Source organism: Heptranchias perlo, chromosome 21 (genome assembly GCF_035084215.1).
Source record: "Heptranchias perlo isolate sHepPer1 chromosome 21, sHepPer1.hap1, whole genome shotgun sequence".
Lineage (NCBI taxonomy): Eukaryota > Metazoa > Chordata > Chondrichthyes > Hexanchiformes > Hexanchidae > Heptranchias > Heptranchias perlo.
Genome location: NC_090345.1, coordinates 3,742,169 through 3,763,490, shown reverse-complemented (window position 1 = coordinate 3,763,490; position 21,322 = coordinate 3,742,169). Strand labels below are relative to the sequence as shown.

The window sequence follows — 21,322 nt, the reverse complement described above, 5'->3', positions numbered from 1 at the left end:
ATCTGCCGTTCGCTGTCTCCCAATCTGTCCACTCACTGCGTCCTCTCTTTCGGTCTGATTCCACCTTTTAATTTCTCTCACTCTATTTGTCTGTTTTATCTCTCTCCCCTCTCTCTATTTCTCCTCTCTCTCTCTTTCTCCCTTCCTCTGTTTATTTCTCTGTCCATTTTCTATCTCCTTTTCTCCAACTCTCTCGTTTTCTCTATTTCTCAGCCGGCCCTTCTGCCTTCTTCTCCGATGCTGTCCCTCGGTGTTGTACTTAACCCCAGTTACTACGCGCTCCCCGTTTCTGCTGAGCGGACCATTCCATGCGGGCTCTTTTATCCTGACACAGGGAAACATCCACACACTTTCAGAAACACCTCGAGTTAAAGGCTTCTGTATCAATTAGTCACCAACCCATTGAGAGACAGACGACCAATATTTTTTTAAATAGATAAACAAACAAATAAATAAAAGAATCAATAAATAATGACACCAACCTGCGCTTGAAAACAGAAAGCCAGAAACTGCAGACACCTGTGAATAAAGAGATACAGTTAGCGAAGTAGGACCGTAACAATCAGAAGGTTTACTGGCTGAAAACTTTGCAGAATTAAAATAATAATTGAAAAATATGATTAATAATGATATATATTTACGTAAACAAAAGTCTATCGAGTAATGAACTCACAGGTAGCTGAGTCTGGTGGATAGAAGGCGCATCCTGAATTTCAGATGAATCTTGTTTATTGCAGGTTTTAGTGAATGATTTAAGCGTCAAAGAGGTAGAAAAGAAATTACAGATTGTATTCCTATAATCTGCAAAGTGACTCCCTGGAGCCGACTTAATCCAGAGCGCGATTCCTTAAACAGGGAGAGGAGTGACCGCCTGTGAGCGAGTTTTGGGCCGCACGGAGCTCTCACTGTGGGGGCGGAGAGTTCTGTGTGGGATCGAGTCAGAGAACTTGGAGTAAAAAAAAATATATTTATATCGTATAAGAAAACAGTCAGGTCACAGAAAACGAACTGATCCAGACTCGGGAGACGGGGGAGTGAAGGGGAGCGGGACAGATTAGTGTCCGAACCCGGCGAAGGGCTGGCTGAGGTCGAAATTACCAAATGCTGCGTCTCTCTCACTCTCTCTCTCTCTTCACTTCTATGGCGAAGGATGAAGACTCGGGATTTGTAGACAGACCTACACCGAGTCACTCTCAGAGAGCGGTGTCGAGATGGTCAGTCCCCGCTATTCTGTGAATGTTTCTATCTCGCTCTCCCAGAGCCGCCGGTTTGACCTACTCGATCCGCGGTATTCTCAGTCCCGCTTCCCTTTCTGGTGGGTGTCACCGTGACAGTGATTTTAAAAAATAAAATCGCCTTCTTTAACCAGGCAGCTGATTTGTAGCAAATCCGCTCTCAAGACTGTGAATTTTCCCCAAATCTGGGCACTTTCGCCAGTCGATTTCGTCCAGGGATTCCTGGTCGGTTTGAGACCCTCTCGGTTTCCGCAGCCTTCTGCTCCTGATCCAGGTTTTCACCTTCAACGCGGTGCTGAAATCTTCCTCTCACACATTCACTCTGGGAATATGAAAGATCCTATTCCTCTCTCTCTCCCTTTCTTCCCCCTCTCTCTCCTCCCTCTCTCCTTCTCCCTCTTTCTCTCTCACCCCCTCGCTCTCTCTCTCTCTCTCTCCCTCCTGTAGCCGGCACCAATGTCTAACTGGTTGTGAGCTTTCCGCGTTGGATCTCCCAGACTAAAAACGGGCGAGCGGACCTGCCCCCCTCCGACCCGAACAATGGTTTAAATAGACCGCGCACACCTGTCTGCCGGCCATGTACCCGCTTGCTGTTTCTGGCAACGACATTTCAGTGCAAAACACGAAGGGGGGCATTGAGGGGAGGGGGGTTACATTCGATCAGACTCAAGAACGGGTGAAGTGTTCTGATATAAGTAGAAATGCTTCAGTACATTTGCAGGATGTGTGTTTTGTCTCCGCGTCTTTAAACTGATACTTTATTGGAATTTCACTGAATCACTTACAGTGTCACACACTCACTCAATCACACCAACACACATTCACACGCTCGCACACACATAGATAAATACAGAGTATACACGCACGCATGCATGCGCGCACACACTATATATTATGTGTATAAATATAGATAGATAATGTATACACATATGTGGTATTATTATATGTGGATTTTTATTTATTGTAATTTCTACGACCAGGCGCATGTTATTGTCCTGAATATAAGTTCACATTTTCAACATTTGAAAATGTTATTTTAGGTGCATGTGTGCAACTGTATCTGTGACGTGGGTATATGTGAGTAGTTGTGAGGATGGGTGTGTATCTTAAGTGTCCACATGAGTATGTAAGTGTGTCACACGTACGAGCATGTCTGTCCGAACATATGTGTTCAATGTGTGAATCAGACAATGTACATCTGCGAGTGTGTCACTATGTATGTGTGTGTTAGTCTGTGTGTGTTAGTCTGTGTGTGTGCATCTATGTACGCATGCGAGCGTGATTGTGTATGAGTGAGATTGTGTATGTGAGTGTATGTAAATGATTGTGTCTATAAATTTGAGTATATCTGTGAGTGTGAATGTTTGTGTCTGTGAGCAGATGTGTGAGTATGTGACTGTGTATTTGAGTGAGTGTGAGTGTGTGAGTGAGTGTGCCTGTAAGTGTGAGTATATGTGAGTCAATGTGTGTGTGTGAGAGAGAATGAGTGAGTGCGACTGTAAGTGTGGGTATGTATGAGTGCCTATATGGTTGAGTGTGGCTGTAGGTGTGAGTATATATGTGATTGTGTGTATGAATATGTGTGTGAGTGTGTATAAGTGTGTATGAGTGTTAATGTGTATGTATGTGCATGTGTATGTATGTGAATGTGTGTATACGAGTGTGTATGTATGTGTGTATGTATGTGTTTGAGTATGTATGTGTGAGTGTGTATATATGAATGTGTGTATGTGTGTGAGCATGTGTGTATGTATGTATGTGAGTATGTGTGAGTGTGTGTATATGGGTGTGAATGTGTGTATGTGCATGTGCGTGTGAGTATCTGTGTATGTGCGTGTGTGTGCCTGTGTGTATGTGTCTGTGTATTTGTGTTTGTGTAAGAGTGTGTGTGTGTCTGTCTATGTGTGTCTGTGCATTTGTGTATGTGTGTGTATGTATGTGTCTGTGTATTTGTGTTGTGAGAGAGTGTGTGTGTGTGTATGTGTCTGTGTATTTGTGTATGTGTGAGAGTGTGTATGTGTGTGTGTGTCTGTCTGTATATTTGTGTATGTGTGAGAGTGTGTATGTGTGTGTGTGTCTGTCTGTGTATTTGTGTATGTGTGAGTGTGTATGTGTGTGTGTGTCTGTCTGTATATTTGTGTATGTGTGAGAGTGTGTGTGTCTGTCTGTGTATGTGTGAGAGTGTGTATGTGTGTGTCTGTCTGTGTGTGTGTGTGTCTGTCTGTGTATTTGTGTGTGTGTGTGTGAGAGAGTGTGTGTGTGCTCCCACCCTTCTTAAGGCCGGTTAAATACACCTTACGCCCCCCACCGACCCTTTTGGTTTCTTCTCTGTTTAGCCGACAGCGTTTGAAGCAGAATTTAATCGAGAGAGAAAAACAGCAACACGAACTTTGCAACAAATATTAATTTAATAGTTTCTTAAGAGGTTGAGAACCGGCACGAATTGCGTTGTAATATTATTGAAGAGAAGCTCTATTGTTAAGACTGAAAATGAACAATAATTGTAAATAAGTCGGAAAACGAAAATACATAAATTAAAACAGGACCGTAAGACGAGATAATGTTTAAAGATATTTTCTAGGGTCCAAGCGCCCTGGAGAGCAAATTCTAAATTGAAACTGTTTGGTCTAAACAAAAGGGAAACTAAAACTAAACTAACACTTTAAAAGGAGAATAGTGCGGGGAACATTGAGAGAATGGGGCGAGATCTGGTGGACAGCTTATACCCAGTCCAGGTTCTCTCGTACCGCGGGGGATACCACCAGAAGCGGGGCATTACCCGAGTTTACAGCATACTCCTGTCCTCTGCGTTTAGTGAGGGGGAACCTGTAAATGGTTGGAAAATCCACGGGTTTTGCCAATGCGAGCGGGGGAAGGTATATTCACTGTATATTTCACGGGGCAGGGGGTGTATTTACTGTACATTTCACAGGTTTATGTGTGTTACATCATATCTACCGCTCAGAAACAGGCCATTCGGCCCCACTGGTCTATGCTGGCGTTTATGCTCCGCACGAGCCTTCTCCCTCCTACTTTATCTCACCCTATCAACATAATCTTCTATTCCTTTCTCCCTCATGTGCTTATCTAGCTTTCTCTTAAATGCATCTATGCTATTCGCCTCAACTAGTCCTTGTGGAATTCTCACTACACTCTGGGTAAAGAAGTTTCTCCTGAATTCCCTATTGGATTTATTGGTGACTATCTTATATTTATGACCTTTAGCTTTGGACTGTCCCACAGGTGGAACCAATTTCTCTACGTCTACCCTATCAAACCCTTTCATTATCTTAAAGACCGCAATCAGTTCACCCCTCAGCCTTCTCCTTTCTAGAGAAAAGAGCCCCAGTCTGTTCAGCCTTTCCTGATATGTACATTCTCTCAGTTCTGGTATCAAACTTGTGAATCTTTTTTTGCACCTTCTCCAGTGCCTCTCTATCCTTTTTACAATATGGAGGCCAGAACGGTTCACAATACTCCAAGTGTGGTCTAACCAAGGTTCTATACAAGTTTAACATAACTTCTCTGCTTTTCAATTCTATCCCTCTAGAAATGAACCCCAGTGCTTGATTTGCCTTTTTATGGCCTTAATAACCTGTGTCGCTACTTTTAGTGATTTGTGTATCTGTACCCCCAGATCCCTCTGCTCCTCTACTCCATTTAGACTCTTATTACCCAAGCAGTATGTGGCCTCCTTATTCTTCCTACCAAAATACACCACCTCACACTTATCTATATTGAAATTCACTTCCCAATTACACATCCTGTTCACTGTACATTTTGGGGTGGGGGGGGGTGTTCACTGTACATATCACGGGGAGGATATGTTCACTGTACATTTCACGGGGAGGTTATGTTCACTGTACATTTCACGGGGAGGTTATGTTCACTGTACATTTCAAGGTGGGGGTGTTCATTTACCTTTCATGGGGGAGGGTGTGTTCACTGTACATTTCATGGGGGTGTGTTCACTGTACATTTCATGGGGGGGTGTTCACTGTACATTTCATGGGGGGGTGTTTACTTTACATTTCATACGAGGGGTGTGTTCACTGTACATTTCATGGGGGGTGTGCTCACTGTACATTTCATGGGGGATGTGTTCACTGTACATTTCAGGGGGGGCTGTGTTCACTGTACATTTCAGGGGGGGGCTGTGTTCACTGTACATTTCATGGGGGGTGTGATCACTGTACATTTCATGGGGGGGGTGTTCACTGTACATTTCATGGGGGGTGTTCACTGTACATTTCATGGGGGGCTGTGTTCACTGTACATTTCATGGGGGTGTGATCACTGTACATTTCATGGGGGGGGGGTGTTCACTGTACATTTCATGGGGGTGTGATCACTGTACATTTCATGGGGGGGGTGTGATCACTGTACATTTCATGGGGGGGGGGTGTTCACTGTACATTTCATGGGGGGGTGTTCACTGTACATTTCATGGGGGGCTGTGTTCACTGTACATTTCATGGGGGGGGGGTGTTCACTGTACATTTCATGGGGGTGTGATCACTGTACATTTCATGGGGGGGGGGGTGTTCACTGTACATTTCATGGGGGTGTGATCACTGTACATTTCATGGGGGGCTGTGTTCACTGTACATTTCATGGGGGTGTGATCACTGTACATTTCATGGGGGGCTGTGTTCACTGTACATTTCATGGGGGTGTGATCACTGTACATTTCATGGGGGGCTGTGTTCACTGTACATTTCATGGGGGGCTGTGTTCACTGTACATTTCATGGGGGGGGTGTTCACTGTACATTTCATGGGGGGGTGTTCACTGTACATTTCATGGGGGGGGTGTTCACTGTACATTTCACGGGAGGTGTATTCGCTACACTTCACGGGAATGTGTGTCCACAGTACACTTCACAGGGGGGGGGGGGGGGTGGCATTTATTCACTGTACGTTTCACGGGGAAGGTGTATAGAATCATAGAATCATAGAAAGGTTACAGCACGGAAGGAGGCCATTCAGCCCATCGAGTCTACGCAGGCTCTATGCAAGAGCAATCCAGCTAGTCCCACTCCCTCGCCTTTTCCCCGTAGCCCTGCAAATTGTTTCCTTTCAAGAACTTATCCAGTTCCCTTTTGAAGGCCAGGATTGAATCTGCCTCCACCACCCCCTCAGGCAGTGCATTCCAGATCCTAACCACTCGCTGTGTAAAAAGAGTTTTTCCTCATGTCACCTTTGGTTCTTTTGCCAATCACCTTAAATCCATGTCCTCTGGTTCTTGACCCTTCCGCCAATGGGAACAGTTTCTCTCTATCTACTCTGTCTAGACCCTTCATGATTTTGAATACCTCTATCAAATCTCCTCTCAACCTTCTCTGTTCCAAGGAGAACAACCCCAGCTTCTCCAGTCTATCCACGTAACTAAAGTCCCTCATCCCTGGAACCATTCTAGTAAATCTCTTCTGCACACTCTCTGAGGCCTTCACATCTTTCCTAAAGTGTGGTGCCCAGAACTGGACACAATATTTCAGTTGTGGACGAACCAGTGTTTTATAAAGGTTCATCATGACTTCCATACTTTTGTACTCTATGCCTCTATTTATAAAGCCCAGGATCCCGTATGCTTTTTTAACCGCTTTCTCAACCTGCCCTGCCACCTTCAACGATTTATGCACAAACACCCCCAGATCTCTCTGTTCCCATACCCCTTTTAGAGTTGTGCCCTCTAGTTTATATTGCCTCTTCTCGTTCTTCTTACCGAAATGTATCACTTCGTATTTTTCTGCGTTAAATTTCATCTGTCACGTGTCTGCCCATGCCACCAGCCTGTCTATATCCTCTTGAAGTCTATCACTATCCTCCTCACTGTTCATTACACTTCCAAGTTTTATGTCATCTGCAAATTTTGAAATTGTGCCCTGTACACCCAAGTCCAAGTCATTAATATATATCAAGAAAAGCAGTGATCCCAGCTCTGACCCGTGGGGAACACCACTGTACACCTCCCTCCAGTCTGAAAAACAACCCTTCACCACTACTCTGTTTCCTGTCCCTTAGCCAATTCTGTATCCATGTTACTACTGCCCCCTTTATTCCATGGGCTGCAATCTCGATAATAAGCCTACCATGCGGCAATTTATCAAACGCCTTTTGAAAGTCCATATACACCACATCAACTGCATTGCCCTCAACTACCCTCTCTGTTACCTCATCAAAAATCAGATTAGTTAAACACGATTTACCTTTAACAAATCCATGCTGGCTTTCCCTAATCAATCCACACTTGTCCAAATGATTGTTAATTCTGTCCCGGATTATCGTTTCTAAAAGTTTCCCCACCACCGAGGTTAAACTGACTGGCCTGTAGTTGCTGGGTTTATCCTTACACCCTTTTTTGAACAAGGGTGTAATATTTGGAATTCTCCAGTCCTCTGGCACAACCCCCGTATCGACAGATGTTTGGAAGATTATGGCCAGTACCTCCACAATTTCCACCCTTACTTCCCTCAGCAACCTAGGATTCATCCCATCCGGACCGGGTGACTTATCTACTTTAAGTACAGCTAGCCTTTCAAGTACCTTCTCATTATCAATTTTTAGCCCATCCTGTATCTCAACTATATCTTCCTTTACTGATGTGGAGATGCCGGTGATGGACTGGGGTTAACAATTGTAAACAATTTTACAACACCAAGTTATAGTCCAACGATTTTACTGAGACTCGGCAGCATCTTCTTCCATCGTAAAAACAGATGCAAAGTACTCATTTAGTAATGTATTCACTACATTTCACAGGGGAGGGTGTTTTAACTGTACAATTCACGGAGGTGGTGTGTTCACTGGACAATTCACGAGTGGGATGTATTCACTACATTTCACGGGGGAGTGTGTGTTCACTGTACATTTCATGGGGGAGGTATATTTACTGTACATTTTATGGGGAGTTGCATTCACTGCACACTCATATACTTTCACCCTGACATACATACACGCACTCACCAACATATACTTAAATCAACACACTCACGCACATGCACACACTAACACACATTAGCACTCACATACTAATATCCACAGTAACACAGGCACATACTTTCAATCACAAGCACGAAATCATATTCACACCAACACACACACAAAGAAACCTACAGCAACACTCACATTAGCACCCACTCACACACCAAAAACTCAGAAACACCACCAAGTAGACAGACACACGTAATCACACTTACACACACGCGTAATCACATCTACACACGCGTAATCACACTGAAACACACGCGTAATCACATCTACACACGCGTAATCACACTGAAACACACGCGTAATCACATCTACACACGCGTAATCACACTGAAACACACGCGTAATCACATCTACACACGCGTAATCACACTTACACACACGCGTAATCACACTGAAACACACGCGTAATCACACACACACGCGTAATCACACTTGCACACGTGCGCGCGTATTCACACTTACACACACTCACACCGCGGCTGCACTGATCCCCTGGACCGGTCAGTCACCCGAACCCATAGATTATTTTGTGAGATCCGCTCCCTTTCCACTGGGATCCGCCAACTTCCCAAATACCACGACATTAAACTGTTGAAACAGTCCAGGGCCGTTGGTAACAAACGAAGGCACTTAGTGGCCCTAAAGCTTTATTTACCGAGTCACTATCCGAATCGTTCACACAACAAACACTGCCTTTTCCTGGCTGCCCTGCTCTGACAGCCCGTTGGCCCTAACTCCAATCTCGGTAACTCGAAACCTGCCCCGAGCAGATAAAGTCATTTTAAAAGTCACAGGTTCCAGGTCCTCGGGGCTGAAATCAACAGGAACCTTCCTCTGGAAAGGGTGAAAACTATTACTAGAGGCGAACGGTGATCCGGCTCTCCGAGCGGCGCGGGAAGGAGGGAGAATACACCCGAGAGGGACACTCTGGAGATTAATAAAACATAAAGCACACGCGGAAATACACCTCTCCCAAACACACACAGCTATAATCAGGTACAGATATACACAGGTACAATATACACAGGTACAAAAATACACTGGTACAAATGTACTGAGGTACAAGTATACACAGGTACATGTATACACAGGTAAGGTATGTGCAGGTATAAGTTTTTACAAGTCCAAGTGTACACAGGTACAAATATACTCAGGTAAAAATATACACAGGTTCAAATATACTCAGGTACGAATGTAAACATGTCCAAGTATACACAGATCCAAATATGCACATGTACAAGTATATACAGGTCCAAATATGCTCAGGTACAATCATAGAATCATAGAAAGGTTACAGCACAGAAGGAGGCCATTCAGCCCATCGAGTCTGTTCTGGCTCTATGCAACAGCAATCCAGCAAGTCCCACTCCCTCGCCCTTTCCTCGTAGTCCTGCAAATTTTTTCTTTTCAAGTACTTATCCAGTTCCCTTTTGAAAGCCATGATTGAATCTGCCTCCACCACCCCCTCAGGCAGTGCATTCCAGATCCTAACCACTCGCTGTGTAAAAAAGTTTTTCCTCATGTCACCTTTGGTTCTTTTGCCAATCACCTTAAATCTATGTCCTCTGGTTTTTGACCCTTCCACCAATGGGAACAGTTTCTCTCTATCTACTCTGTCTGGACCCTTCAGGATTTTGAATACCTCTATCAAATCCCCTTGCAATCGTCACTGTTCCAAGGAGAACAACCACAGCTTCTCCAGTCTATCCACGTAACTAAAGTCCCTTGTCCCTGGAACCATTCTAGTAAATCTCTTCTGCACCCTCTCTAAGGCCTTCACATCCTTCCTAAAGTGCGGTGCCCAGAACTGGACACAATACTCCAGTTGTGGCCGAACCAGTGTTTTATAAAGGTTCATCATGACTTCCATACTTTTGTACTCTATGCCTCTATTTATAAAGCCCAGGATCCCGTATTATTTTTTAACTGCTTTCTCAACCTGCCCTGCCACCTTCAATAATATGTGCACATAAACCCCCAGATCTCTCTGTTCCTGTACCCCTTTTAGAGTTGTGCCCTTTAGTTTATATTGCCTCTCCTCATTCTTCCTACTGAAATGTATCACTTCACATTTTTCTGCGTTAAATTTCATCTGCCATGTGTCCACCCATGCCACCAGCCTGTCTATATCCTCCTCACTGTTTACTACCCTTCCAAATTTTGTGTCATCTGCAAATTTTGAAATTGTGCCCTGTACACCCAAGTCCAAGTCATTAATATATATCAAGGAAAGATATGGTCCCAGCACCGATCCCCGGGGAACACCACTGTACACCTCCCTCCAGTCCGAAAAACAACCGTTTACCACTACTCTCTGTTTCCTGTCACTTAGCCAATTCTGTACCCATGTTGCTACTGTCCCCTTTATTCCATGGGCCACAATCTTGACGCTAAGCCTACACAGGTATACACAGGTCCAAATATACTTAGGTAAAATATATACACAGATACAAGTATACACAGGTATCAATATATACGGGTACAAGTATTCTCAGGTACAAGTATACACAAGTATGGATATACACAGATATGGGTACAAATATACACTGGTACAAATACACTCAGGTACAGATATATACAGGTACAAATATTCTCAGGTATAAGTGCACACATGTACAAATATACACATGTACTGATATACACTGGTACAAATATACACAGGCACAAGTATACGCAGGTAAAAGTATACTCAGGTACAAATATATGCAGGTACAAATATACACAGGTACAGATATACACAGGTACAAATATACACAGGTACAGATATACACAGGTGCAAATATACTCAGGTACAATTATACACAGGTATCAATAAACACTAGTACAAGCATATACAGGGACAAATATACTCAGATAAAAACATATTCAGGTACAAGTAAACTCAGATACAAGTATACTCAGGTACAAACATACACAGGTACAAATATACACAGGGCCAAATATACGCTTGTACAAGTATATACAGGTCCAAATATACTCAAATACAAGTATACAAAGGTACAAACATACTCAGATAAAAATATATTCTGGTACATGTTTACTCAGATACAAATATACACAGGCAAAATATATATTCAGGTACAAGTATACACAGGTACAAATATACAGAAGTACAGTTATAGACAGATACAAATAAACACAGGTACAATTATGCACAGGTATCGATAAACACCAGTACAAGTATACATAGGCACAAGTATACTCAGATAAAAACATTTTCAGGTACATGTTTACTCAGATACAAATATACAGGTAAAATATATACTCAGGTACAAGTATACACAGGTATCAATATACACATGTATAAACATACTCAGATACAAATATACTCAGGTATAAATATACACAGGTCCAAATATACACATGTAGATATATAGACACTGATACAAATATACTCAGGTACAAGAATACACAGGCACAAGCATACTCAGGTACAAATATATACAGGAACAAATATACACAGGTACAGATATACGCAGATACAGATATACACATTTGTCGATATACACATTTGTCGATATACACAGATACAGATGTACACAGGTACAGATATACACAGGTACAAATATATACAGGCACAAGTATACTCGAGTACAAATATACACAGGTACAAATATACACAGGTACAAATATATACAGGCACAGGTATACTCAAGTACAAATATACACAGGTACAAATATACACAGGTACAAATATACACAGTAACAGATATAGACAAGTACAGATATACACATGTACAGATATACACATTTGTCAATATACACCGGTACAGATAATACAAGTACAAATATACACAGGCACAGGTATACTTGGGTACAAATATACACAGGTGCAAATATACATAGATACAAGTATACACAGGTACATAAACACACAGGTACAGATATAGACAGATACAGATATAGACAGGTGCTGATATACAGAGATACAATTATACCCAGGTATCAATAAACATTGGTACAAGTATACATAGGTGCAAATATACTCAGATAAATATATATTCAGGTACAAGTTTACTCAGATACAAGTATACTAAGGTACAAATATGCACAGGTGTAAATATACAAAATCCAAATGTACACACATACAAGTATACACAGGTCCAAATATACTCAGGTACAAGTTTACACAGGTATAAATATACACAGGTATAATTATGCACAAGCATAAGTATACTCATGTACATGTATACTCAAGTACAAGTATACTCAGATACAGGTATACTCAGGTAAATGTATACGTAGATACAAGTATACTTAGATACAAGTAGCCATGATGTGGAGATGCCGGTGATGGACTAGGGTTGACAAATGTAAGGAATCTTACAACACCAGGTTATAGTCCAACTGTTCTATTTGAAAATCACAAGCTTTCAGAGGCTTTCTTCTTCGTCAGGTGAGCGAGTGTGGGATTCCATGGAAGGTTACCGCATTTATATTCAGAGAACAATACCTGGTGATTACAGATAATCTTTCCAACTGCCCGTTGTCAAGGCAATCAAAGTGTTCAGACAGAGTGATGTTACCTACAGGACCACCGAATACACAAACGGCCAGAACACAAAACAGAGAGAGAGAGGGAGAGAAACATCCGAAAGGAAGAGAAAGACAGAGAATGACCCGTTGTGTTAAAAACAGATAACTTTTTTTCACTGGTGGGGTTACGTGTAGCGTGACATGAACCCAAGATCCCGGTTGAGGCCGTCCTCATGGGTGCGGAACTTGGCTATCAATTTCTGTTCGACGATTTTGCGTTGTCGTGTGTCTCGAAGGCCGCCTTGGAGAACGTTTACCCGAAGATCGGTGGCTGAATGTCCTTGACTGCTGAAGTGTTCCCCGACTGGGAGGGAACCCTCCTGTCTGGCGATTGTTGCGCGGTGTCCGTTCATCCGTTGTCGCAGTGTCTGCATGGTCTCGCCAATGCTCCGGGGCATCCTTTCCTGCAATGTATGAGGTAGACAACGTTGGCCGAGTCACAGGAGTATGAACCATATACCTGGTGGGTGGTGTCCTCTCGTGTGATGGTGGTGTCTGTGTCGATGATCTGGCATGTCTTGCAGAGGTTGCCGTGGCAGGGTTGTGTGGTGTCGTGGACGCTGTTCTCCTGAAAGCTGGGTAATTTGCTGCGAACGATGGTCTGTTTGAGGTTGGGTGGCTGTTTGAAGGCGAGTAGTGGAGGTGTGGGGATGGCCTTAGCGAGGTGTTCGTTGTCATCGATGACATGCTGAAGGCTGCGGAGAACATGGCGTAGTTTCTCCGCTCCGGGGAAGTACTGGACAATGAAGGGTACTCTGTTGGTTGCGTCCCGTGTTAGTCTTCTGAGGAGGTCTATGCGATTTTTCGCTGTGGCCCGTCGGAACTGTTGATCGACGAGTCGAGCGTCATATCCCATTCTTACGAGGGCGTCTTTCAGCGTCTGTAGGTGTCCATCGCGTTCCTCCTCGTCTGAGCAGATCCTGTGTATTCGCAGGGCCTGTCCATAGGGGATGGCCTCTTTGACGTGGTTAGGGTGGGAGCTGGAAAAGTGGAGCATCGTGAGGTTGTCCGTGGGCTTATGGTAGAGTGAGGTGCTGAGGTGCCCGTCTTTGATGGAGATTCGTGTGTCCAAGGAAGAAACCGATTCTGAGGAGTAGTCCATGGTGAGCTTGACGGTGGGATGGAACTTGTTGATGTTATCGTGTAGTCTCTTCTGTGATTCTTCGCCATGGGTCCATAGGAAGAAAATGTCATAGATGTATCTGGTGTATAGCGTTGGTTGGAGGTCCTGTGCAGTGAAGAAGTCGTGCTCGAACTTGTTCATGAAAATGTTGGCGTATTGGGGTGCGAATTTGGTCCCCATGGCTGTTCCGTGTGTTTGGGTAAAGAACTGGTTGTCGAAGGTGAAGACATTGGGATCCAGGATGAAGCGGATGAATGGATGAACACGGGACGCAACCAACAGAGTACCCTTCGTCGTCCAGTACTTCCCCGGAGCGGAGAAACTACGCCATGTTCTCCGCAGCCTTCAGCATGTCATCGATGACGACGATCACCTCGCTAAGGCCATCCCCACACCTCCACTACTCGCCTTGAAACAGCCACCCAACCTCAAACAGACCATCGTTCGCAGCAAATTACCCAGCCTTCAGGAGAACAGCGTCCACGACACCACACAACCCTGCCACAGCAACCTCTGCAAGACATGCCAGATCATCAACACAGACACCACCATCACACGAGAGGACACCACCCACCAGGTACATGGTTCATACTCCTGTGACTCGGCCAACGTTGTCTACCTCATACGTTGCAGGAAAGGATGCCCCGGAGCATGGTACATTGGCGAGACCATGCAGACACTGCGACAATGGATGAACGGACACCGTGCAACAATCGCCCCAGACAGGAGGGTTCCCTCCCAGTCGGGGAACACTTCAGCAGACAAGGACATTTAGCCACTGATCTTCGGGTAAACGTTCTCCAAGGCGGCCTTCGAGACACACGACAACGCAAAATCGTCGAACAGAAATTGATAGCCAAGTTCCGCACCCATGAGGACGGCCTCAACCGGGATCTTGGGTTCATGTCACGCTACACGTAACCCCACCAGTGAAAAAAAGTTATCTGTTTTTAACACAACGGGTCATTCTCTGTCTTTCTCTTCCTTTCGGATGTTTCTCTCCCTCTCTCTCTCTGTTTTGTGTTCTGGCCGTTTGTGTATTCGGTGGTCCTGTAGGTAACATCACTCTGTCTGAACACTTTGATTGCCGTGACAACGGGCAGTTGGAAAGATTATCTGTAATCACCAGGTATTGTTCTCTGACTATAAATGCGGTAACCTTCCATGGAATCCCACACTCGCTCACCTGACGAAGGAGAAAGCCTCCGAAAGCTTGTGATTTTCAAATAAAACAGTTGGACTATAACCTGGTGTTGTAAGATTCCTTACATAGATACAAGTATACATCGATATAAGTAAACTCAGGTAGAAATAGTTACAGGTACAAGTATACACAGGTATAAATGTACACAGGTGTAAATATACACAGGTACAAATACACATAGGTACAAATGTACCCAGATATAAATATACACAAGTATAATATATGAAGAGGCATATTAGGGAGGGACAATAAGGGCTGGTCTTGCTAGCAATGCTGGTATCACAAGAATGAATTAAAAATACATACAAATGTATAAATACAAATACATATACACGATATACAGGTACAAAGATATTGAGAGGCATGCTCACAAATATAGATAGAAACAAATATACACGGATACAAATACGTAGAGATACACATGTACAAATAATCATGTATACACATAAACAAACATACATAGAAAGCTACACACAGAAACACACATACCACTATACAAAAACACATTCTTTGAAGCTGTTGTTGTTTCACTGCCTTATCGTCACCACTAGTGTGGTGTCAGCCTAGATTACAAGCTCCAGTCTCTGGAGTGGGGCTTGAACCTATGCCCGTCTGACTCAGAGATGAGAGTGCTGCCCACTGAGCCACAGATAACACCTATAGTAAGGTGAGTTGTATGTTTATTAGATGGCACAGCGGGAATGTTTGTTATATTTTTGGCTTTGAATTCCATGATTAGGTCAATATTTCTGTGGAAACTGTAAATCAATGGTTTTAATTATTATTAATTGTTAGCTTAACTATGTAGTTAGTTTTAATCTTTCACCTTTTTTTAAAGACCTGGATAGACAGGTAAATGGGAGGTGAGGTGATCCAGATTCCAGGTAGGATGCAGGAACTGTGTGTGTGAGCAGTGGGTGAGTGAGACAGGTGGTTTGGCAGTGTTGGGGAGTGTTGTTTCTAGGGTGAGGAAGCACAGGAGTGGGGTGATGAGGTCTGGGAAGAGCAGAGGGTGTTAAGATCTATGAGAAATGGGGCAGGGAGATCACAGAGTGTGGGGGTAGTGGGGATCCTGGGGAGTGGCAGTATTAGGAAGACCATTGGCTGGGTGCATTGGGAGCAAGGGGTTATTCGGTATGGGAGCATTGGGTGAGTTAGAGATTATGAGGGAACTGAGAAGTACAGGAGGTCCTGGTGTTTGATAGCCTTACAAAAGGGGTAACAGGGTGTGTTAAAGTGAGAGTCTTCAGAGTGACCATTGGGGGGCAGGCCTGAGGTCTGGGAAGGGTTACTGGGGTACAGGAGTGCTGAGAGGCAGGATCATGCAATGTAGGATTGTTGAGGGGGCTTGTGGGTTCTGGGAGAACTGGGGGAGGAAGATTATGTTTTTTTTTAATGCATTCATGGGAAGTGGGCATCGTTGGCAAGGCCAGCATTTATTGCCCATCCCTAATTGCCCTTGAGAAGGTGGTGGTGAGCCGCCTTCTTGAACCACTGCAGTCCGTGTGGTGAAGGTTCTCCCACAGTGCTGTTAGGAAGGGAGTTCCAGGATTTTGACCCAGCGACGATGAAGGAACGGCCGATATATTTCCAAGTTGGGATGGTGTGTGACTTGGAGGGGAACGTGCAGGTGGTGGTATTCCCATGTGCTTGCTGCCCTTGTCCTTCTACGTGGTAGAGGTTGTGGGTTTGGGAGGTGCTGTCGAAGAAGCCTTGGTGAGTATCAAGATGGCCTGAGCAATTTGAGGGCGGTCCTTTGCATATTGGCAGGGGTGTCACAGAAGCTGAGAGTTTCTGAGGGTCTTGAGATATGAAACTGTTGGAGGAGGTTTCCCAGGTTAAGGTTGTGGGATGCGTGAGTATTAGGGGTGCTAGTGTCTCGTACCATTACAAGGTCTGGGGTCTGGTGGGGCAGAGGGGTGTAAGATTCGGGCAGGATCGAGAGGGAGGGGGCCTGAGAGGAATGTGGCCCAATCTTCTGTTGGAGATGTCAAAACCCTCACAGCCCCAAAAGAGGCTGAAATGGGTAGGAGGAGTCGGAAAGAACGAAGTGGGAGAGGGGAGGTTGCGGAAGTTGGGTTCGGGAATAGGCAGAGAGAAAGGGGCAAAAGGCACTGGTCCTAGGAGAGGGAAAGAAGTGCAAGTGGAGGGAGAAGAGGAAAGGCAAGAGGCAAGGAAAAGGAGGAAGGAATAATAGGGGGTGAGGGGCTACAAGAAGATGGTGAAGGGGGAGGGAATGGGAGCAAGTGGGAGCAGCTGGGAAGGGCAGAAAGGACAGATCAGGCAAGAGGCACGGATTTCTCTGCACTGAGTGGGATAGCCAGCTCTGGTTGCACTGTATTCCTGGAGGTTTCATCACATGACCTCCCGCCTCCACCCTGCCATTGGTCACCCAACATGTCAATCCTTGCAGCAATTGGTCAATAATGGCAGCCCCGATATCCACAATCCTCTGCACTCCAGAAACCGCTCTATCCAAAGTGTGCTTCTACTGGACCCTGCCTGCGCCAGGGTCGCATTACATTCTGGGCGCGGTGTGGCCTCGCTGTTTGTTACGAGTCCAGCCAGAGAAAAGCAGGAGAAGAAAATGCCCCTGATGGTTTGTCTCCCGGGTCGCTCACTGGAGTGTCCGGGAGATTCGTCTTTAATTCTGGGAGACTCCAGGTTAATCCGGGAGGGTTGGGAACTCCATCTCTGAGGCGGGTGGTGCTGTGGGTAATAGCGCGACTTACCCTGAGGATGGAGCTAGCAAGTTTCAGAAGTAAGTAAATAGTAAACAGGTTAGGCATGTGAGACACTGTGACAGAAATAGTGTGACTGGAGGGCAAAAAGGGGACATGAGATTGCTTTGGCAGATAAGGCAAAGGAGAATCCAAAGAGCTTCTACAAATACATAAAGGGCAAAAGAGTAACTAGGGAGAAAGTAGGGCCTCTGAAGGATCAACAAGGTCATCGATGTGCGGAACCACAAGAGATGGGTGAGATCCTAAATGAATATTTCGCATCGGTATTTACGGTTGAGAAAGGCATGGATGTTAGGGAACTTGGGGAAATAAATAGTGATGTCTTGAGGAGTGTACATATTACAGAGAGGGAGGTGCTGGAAGTCTTAACGCGCATCAAGGTAGATGAAATGTATCCCAGGACGTTATGGGAGGTTAGGGAGGAAATTGCGGGTCCCCTAGCAGAGATATTTGAATCATCCACCGCTACAGGTGAGGTGCCTGAAGATTGGAGGGTAGCAAATGTTGTGCCTTTGTTTAAGAAGGGCGGCAGGGAAAAGCCTGGGAACTACAGACCGGTGAGCCTGACATCTGTAGTGGGTAAGTTGTTAGAGGGTATTCTGAGAGACAGGATCTACGGGCATTTGGAGAGGCAGGGACTGATTAGGAACAGTCAGCATGGTTTTGTGAGAGGAAAATCATGTCTCACGAATTTGATTGAGTTTTTTGAAGGGGTAACCAAGAAGATAGATGAGGGCTGTGCAGTAGACGTGGTCTACATGGACTTTAGCAAAGCCTTTGACAAGGTACCGCATGGTAGGTTGTTACATAAGGTTAAATCTCACGGGATCCAAGGTGAGGTAGCCAATTGGATACAACATTGGCTTGACGACAGAAGACAGAGGGTAGGTGTAGAGGGTTGTTTTTCAAATTGGAGGCCTGTGACCAGCGGTGTGCCTCAGGGATCGGTGCTGGGTCCGCTGTTATTTGTTATTTATATTAATGATTTGGATGAGAATTTAGGAGGCATGGTTAGTAAGTTTGCAGATGACACCAAGATTGGTGGCATCGTGGACAGTGAAGAAGGTTATCTAGGATTGCAACGGGATCTTGATAAATTGGGCCAGTGGGCCGATGAATGGCAGATGGAGTTTAATTTAGATAAATGTGAGGTGATGCATTTTGGGAGATCGAATCGGGCGAGGACCTACTCCGTTAATGGTAGGGCGTTGGGGAGAGTTATAGAACAAAGAGATCTCGGAGTACAGGTTCATAGCTCCTTGAAAGTGGAGTCACAGGTGGATAGGGTGGTGAAGAAGGCATTCAGCTTGCTTGGTTTCATTGGTCAGAACATTGAATACAGGAGTTGGGATGTCTTGTTGAAGTTGTACAAGACATTAGTTAGGCCACACTTGGAATACTGTGTACAGTTCTGGTCACCCTATTATAGAAAGGATATTATTAAACTAGAAAGAGTGCAGAAAAGATTTACTAGGATGCTGCAGGGACTTGATGGTTTGACTTATAGGGAGAGGTTAGATAGACTGGGACTTTTTTCCCTGGAGAGTAGGAGGTTGAGGGGTGATCTTATACAAGTCTATAAAATAATGAGGGGCATAGATAAGGTAGATAGTCAAAATCTTTTCCCAAAGGTAGGGGAGTCTATAACGAGGGGACATAGATTTAAGGTGAGAGGGGAGAGATACAAAAGGGTCCAGAGGGGCAATTTTTTCACTCAAAGGGTGGTGAGTGTCTGGAACGTGCTGCCAGAGGCAGTAGTAGAGGCGGGTACAATTTTGTCTTTTAAAAAGCATTTGGACAGTTACATGGGTAAGATGGGTATAGAGGGATATGGGCCAAGTGCAGGCAATTGGGACTAGCTTAGTGGTATAAACCGGGCGACATGGACATGTTGGGCCGAAGGGCCTGTTTCCATGTTGTAAACTTCTATGATTCTATGATTCTAAGTGTTACAACAACAACAAACAATAACAACAAGTTGCATTTATATAGCGCCTTTAAGGTACCAAAACGTCCCAAGACACTTCACAGGAGCGATTATCAAACAAAATTTGACACCAAGCCACATAAGGAGATAATAGGACAGGTGACCAAAAGCTTGGCCAAAGAGGTAGGTTTTAAGGAGTGACTTAAAGGAGGAGAGAGAGGCGGAGAGGTTTAGGGAGGGAATTCCAGAGCTTAGGGTCTAGGCAGCTGAAGGCACGGCCGCCAATGGTGGAGCGATTAAAATTGGGGATGCGCAAGAGGCCAGAATTGGAGGAGCGCAGAGATCTCGGAGGGTTGTAGGACTGGAGGAGGTTACAGAGATAGGGAGGGGCGAGGCCATGGAGGGATTTGAAAACAAGGATGAGAATTTTAAAATCAAGGTGTTGCTGGACCGGGAGCCAATGTAGGTCAGCAAGCACAGGGGGTGATGGGTGAACTGGACCTGGTGCGAGTTAGGATACGGGCAGCAGAGTTTTGGATGAGCTCAAGTTTACAGAGGGTGGAAGATGGGAGGCCGGCCAGGAGAGCATTGGAATAGCCGAGTCTGGAGATAACAAAGGCATGGATGAGGGTTTCAGTAGTAGATGAGCTGAGGCAGGAGCGGAGACGGGCAGTGACATACGGGAAGCAATTATATTTCTAACAGATCTCTGTTGGTGTGTCTCATGCTGAGTTGGAGGATATGTAAAATGTAAGGGTTTGGTAGTGCAGTGATTACCGTACTGGACTCGCACCCAGAGGTCATGGGTTCAAATCCCACCTTGTAAAATTGTGAAAATTAATCTGATAATTTGTGGGCTGCCACCAGAAAAAAATAACCAATGGAAGCTGCTGTTTGGAAAAAAACAACTGGCATTGTAACCTGGTCCGTGGGTTGATTGTTAATGCCCTCGGTGTGGGATAAGGGACAGGCAGCTGGGTTTTGGACATTGGAAAATGGAAGGGGGGCATTGGAAAAATCAAGTCTCGAGGTGTAGAGGGAGTGAGTGGATCCAGTGTACAGGGAGGGGTTAGAACAAGAAATATTCATCCAGCCCTGTAACGTGCTGACTCTTGGCCCATAGTGTTAGTCCTGTCCCCACAGGGTCACTGGATACAATCGGGAGCTGGGACTTGGTTGTTTTCCCCCCACTTAACCCATCTATAGTACCCCAACTCTTGCCCTGCCTGAGATCAGCTAACCGAACATGGACCAGGAAAATCTCCAGTTTGGCTTCTGGCCATAAATTGAACTTGAGACGTTTCTGATCCATGTGGCTCATCTACTCACTGCCTTAGTATTGGGGAGGCATGAGGTATTGGGGAGCCTAGGTTCTATTTATTCATTTTAATTAATATTAACATTTTTAATTATTATATAGAAGCAGGGACAAGTTGTATCAATAACTTCAATTTACACTCAACCATCACTAAAGAATGCTTGGATGAAGGAATTAGAACAAAGAGATAATGAAGCTTAAAATTAATTTTGCCAGTGTTTAATAATGTTAGCTGCACAGAGG

At 44.7% G+C, this 21,322-nt stretch overlaps 1 protein-coding gene across 1 annotated transcript in view; it reads right to left on the bottom strand.

The window, feature by feature from the left end:
• Positions 1–21,073, bottom strand: part of fgf8b (fibroblast growth factor 8b) — a 35,379-nt gene extending 14,306 nt beyond the window's left edge. Inside the window, exons 1-3 of the mRNA XM_068002793.1 lie at positions 21,003–21,073; positions 674–706; positions 483–519 (exon numbers count right to left, since the gene is read on the bottom strand). Of these exons, the coding sequence (XP_067858894.1) occupies positions 483–519; positions 674–706; positions 21,003–21,073 (141 nt within the window). The remainder of the gene's footprint in view (positions 1–482; positions 520–673; positions 707–21,002) is intronic.
• Between the last annotated feature and the right edge of the window lie 249 nt (positions 21,074–21,322).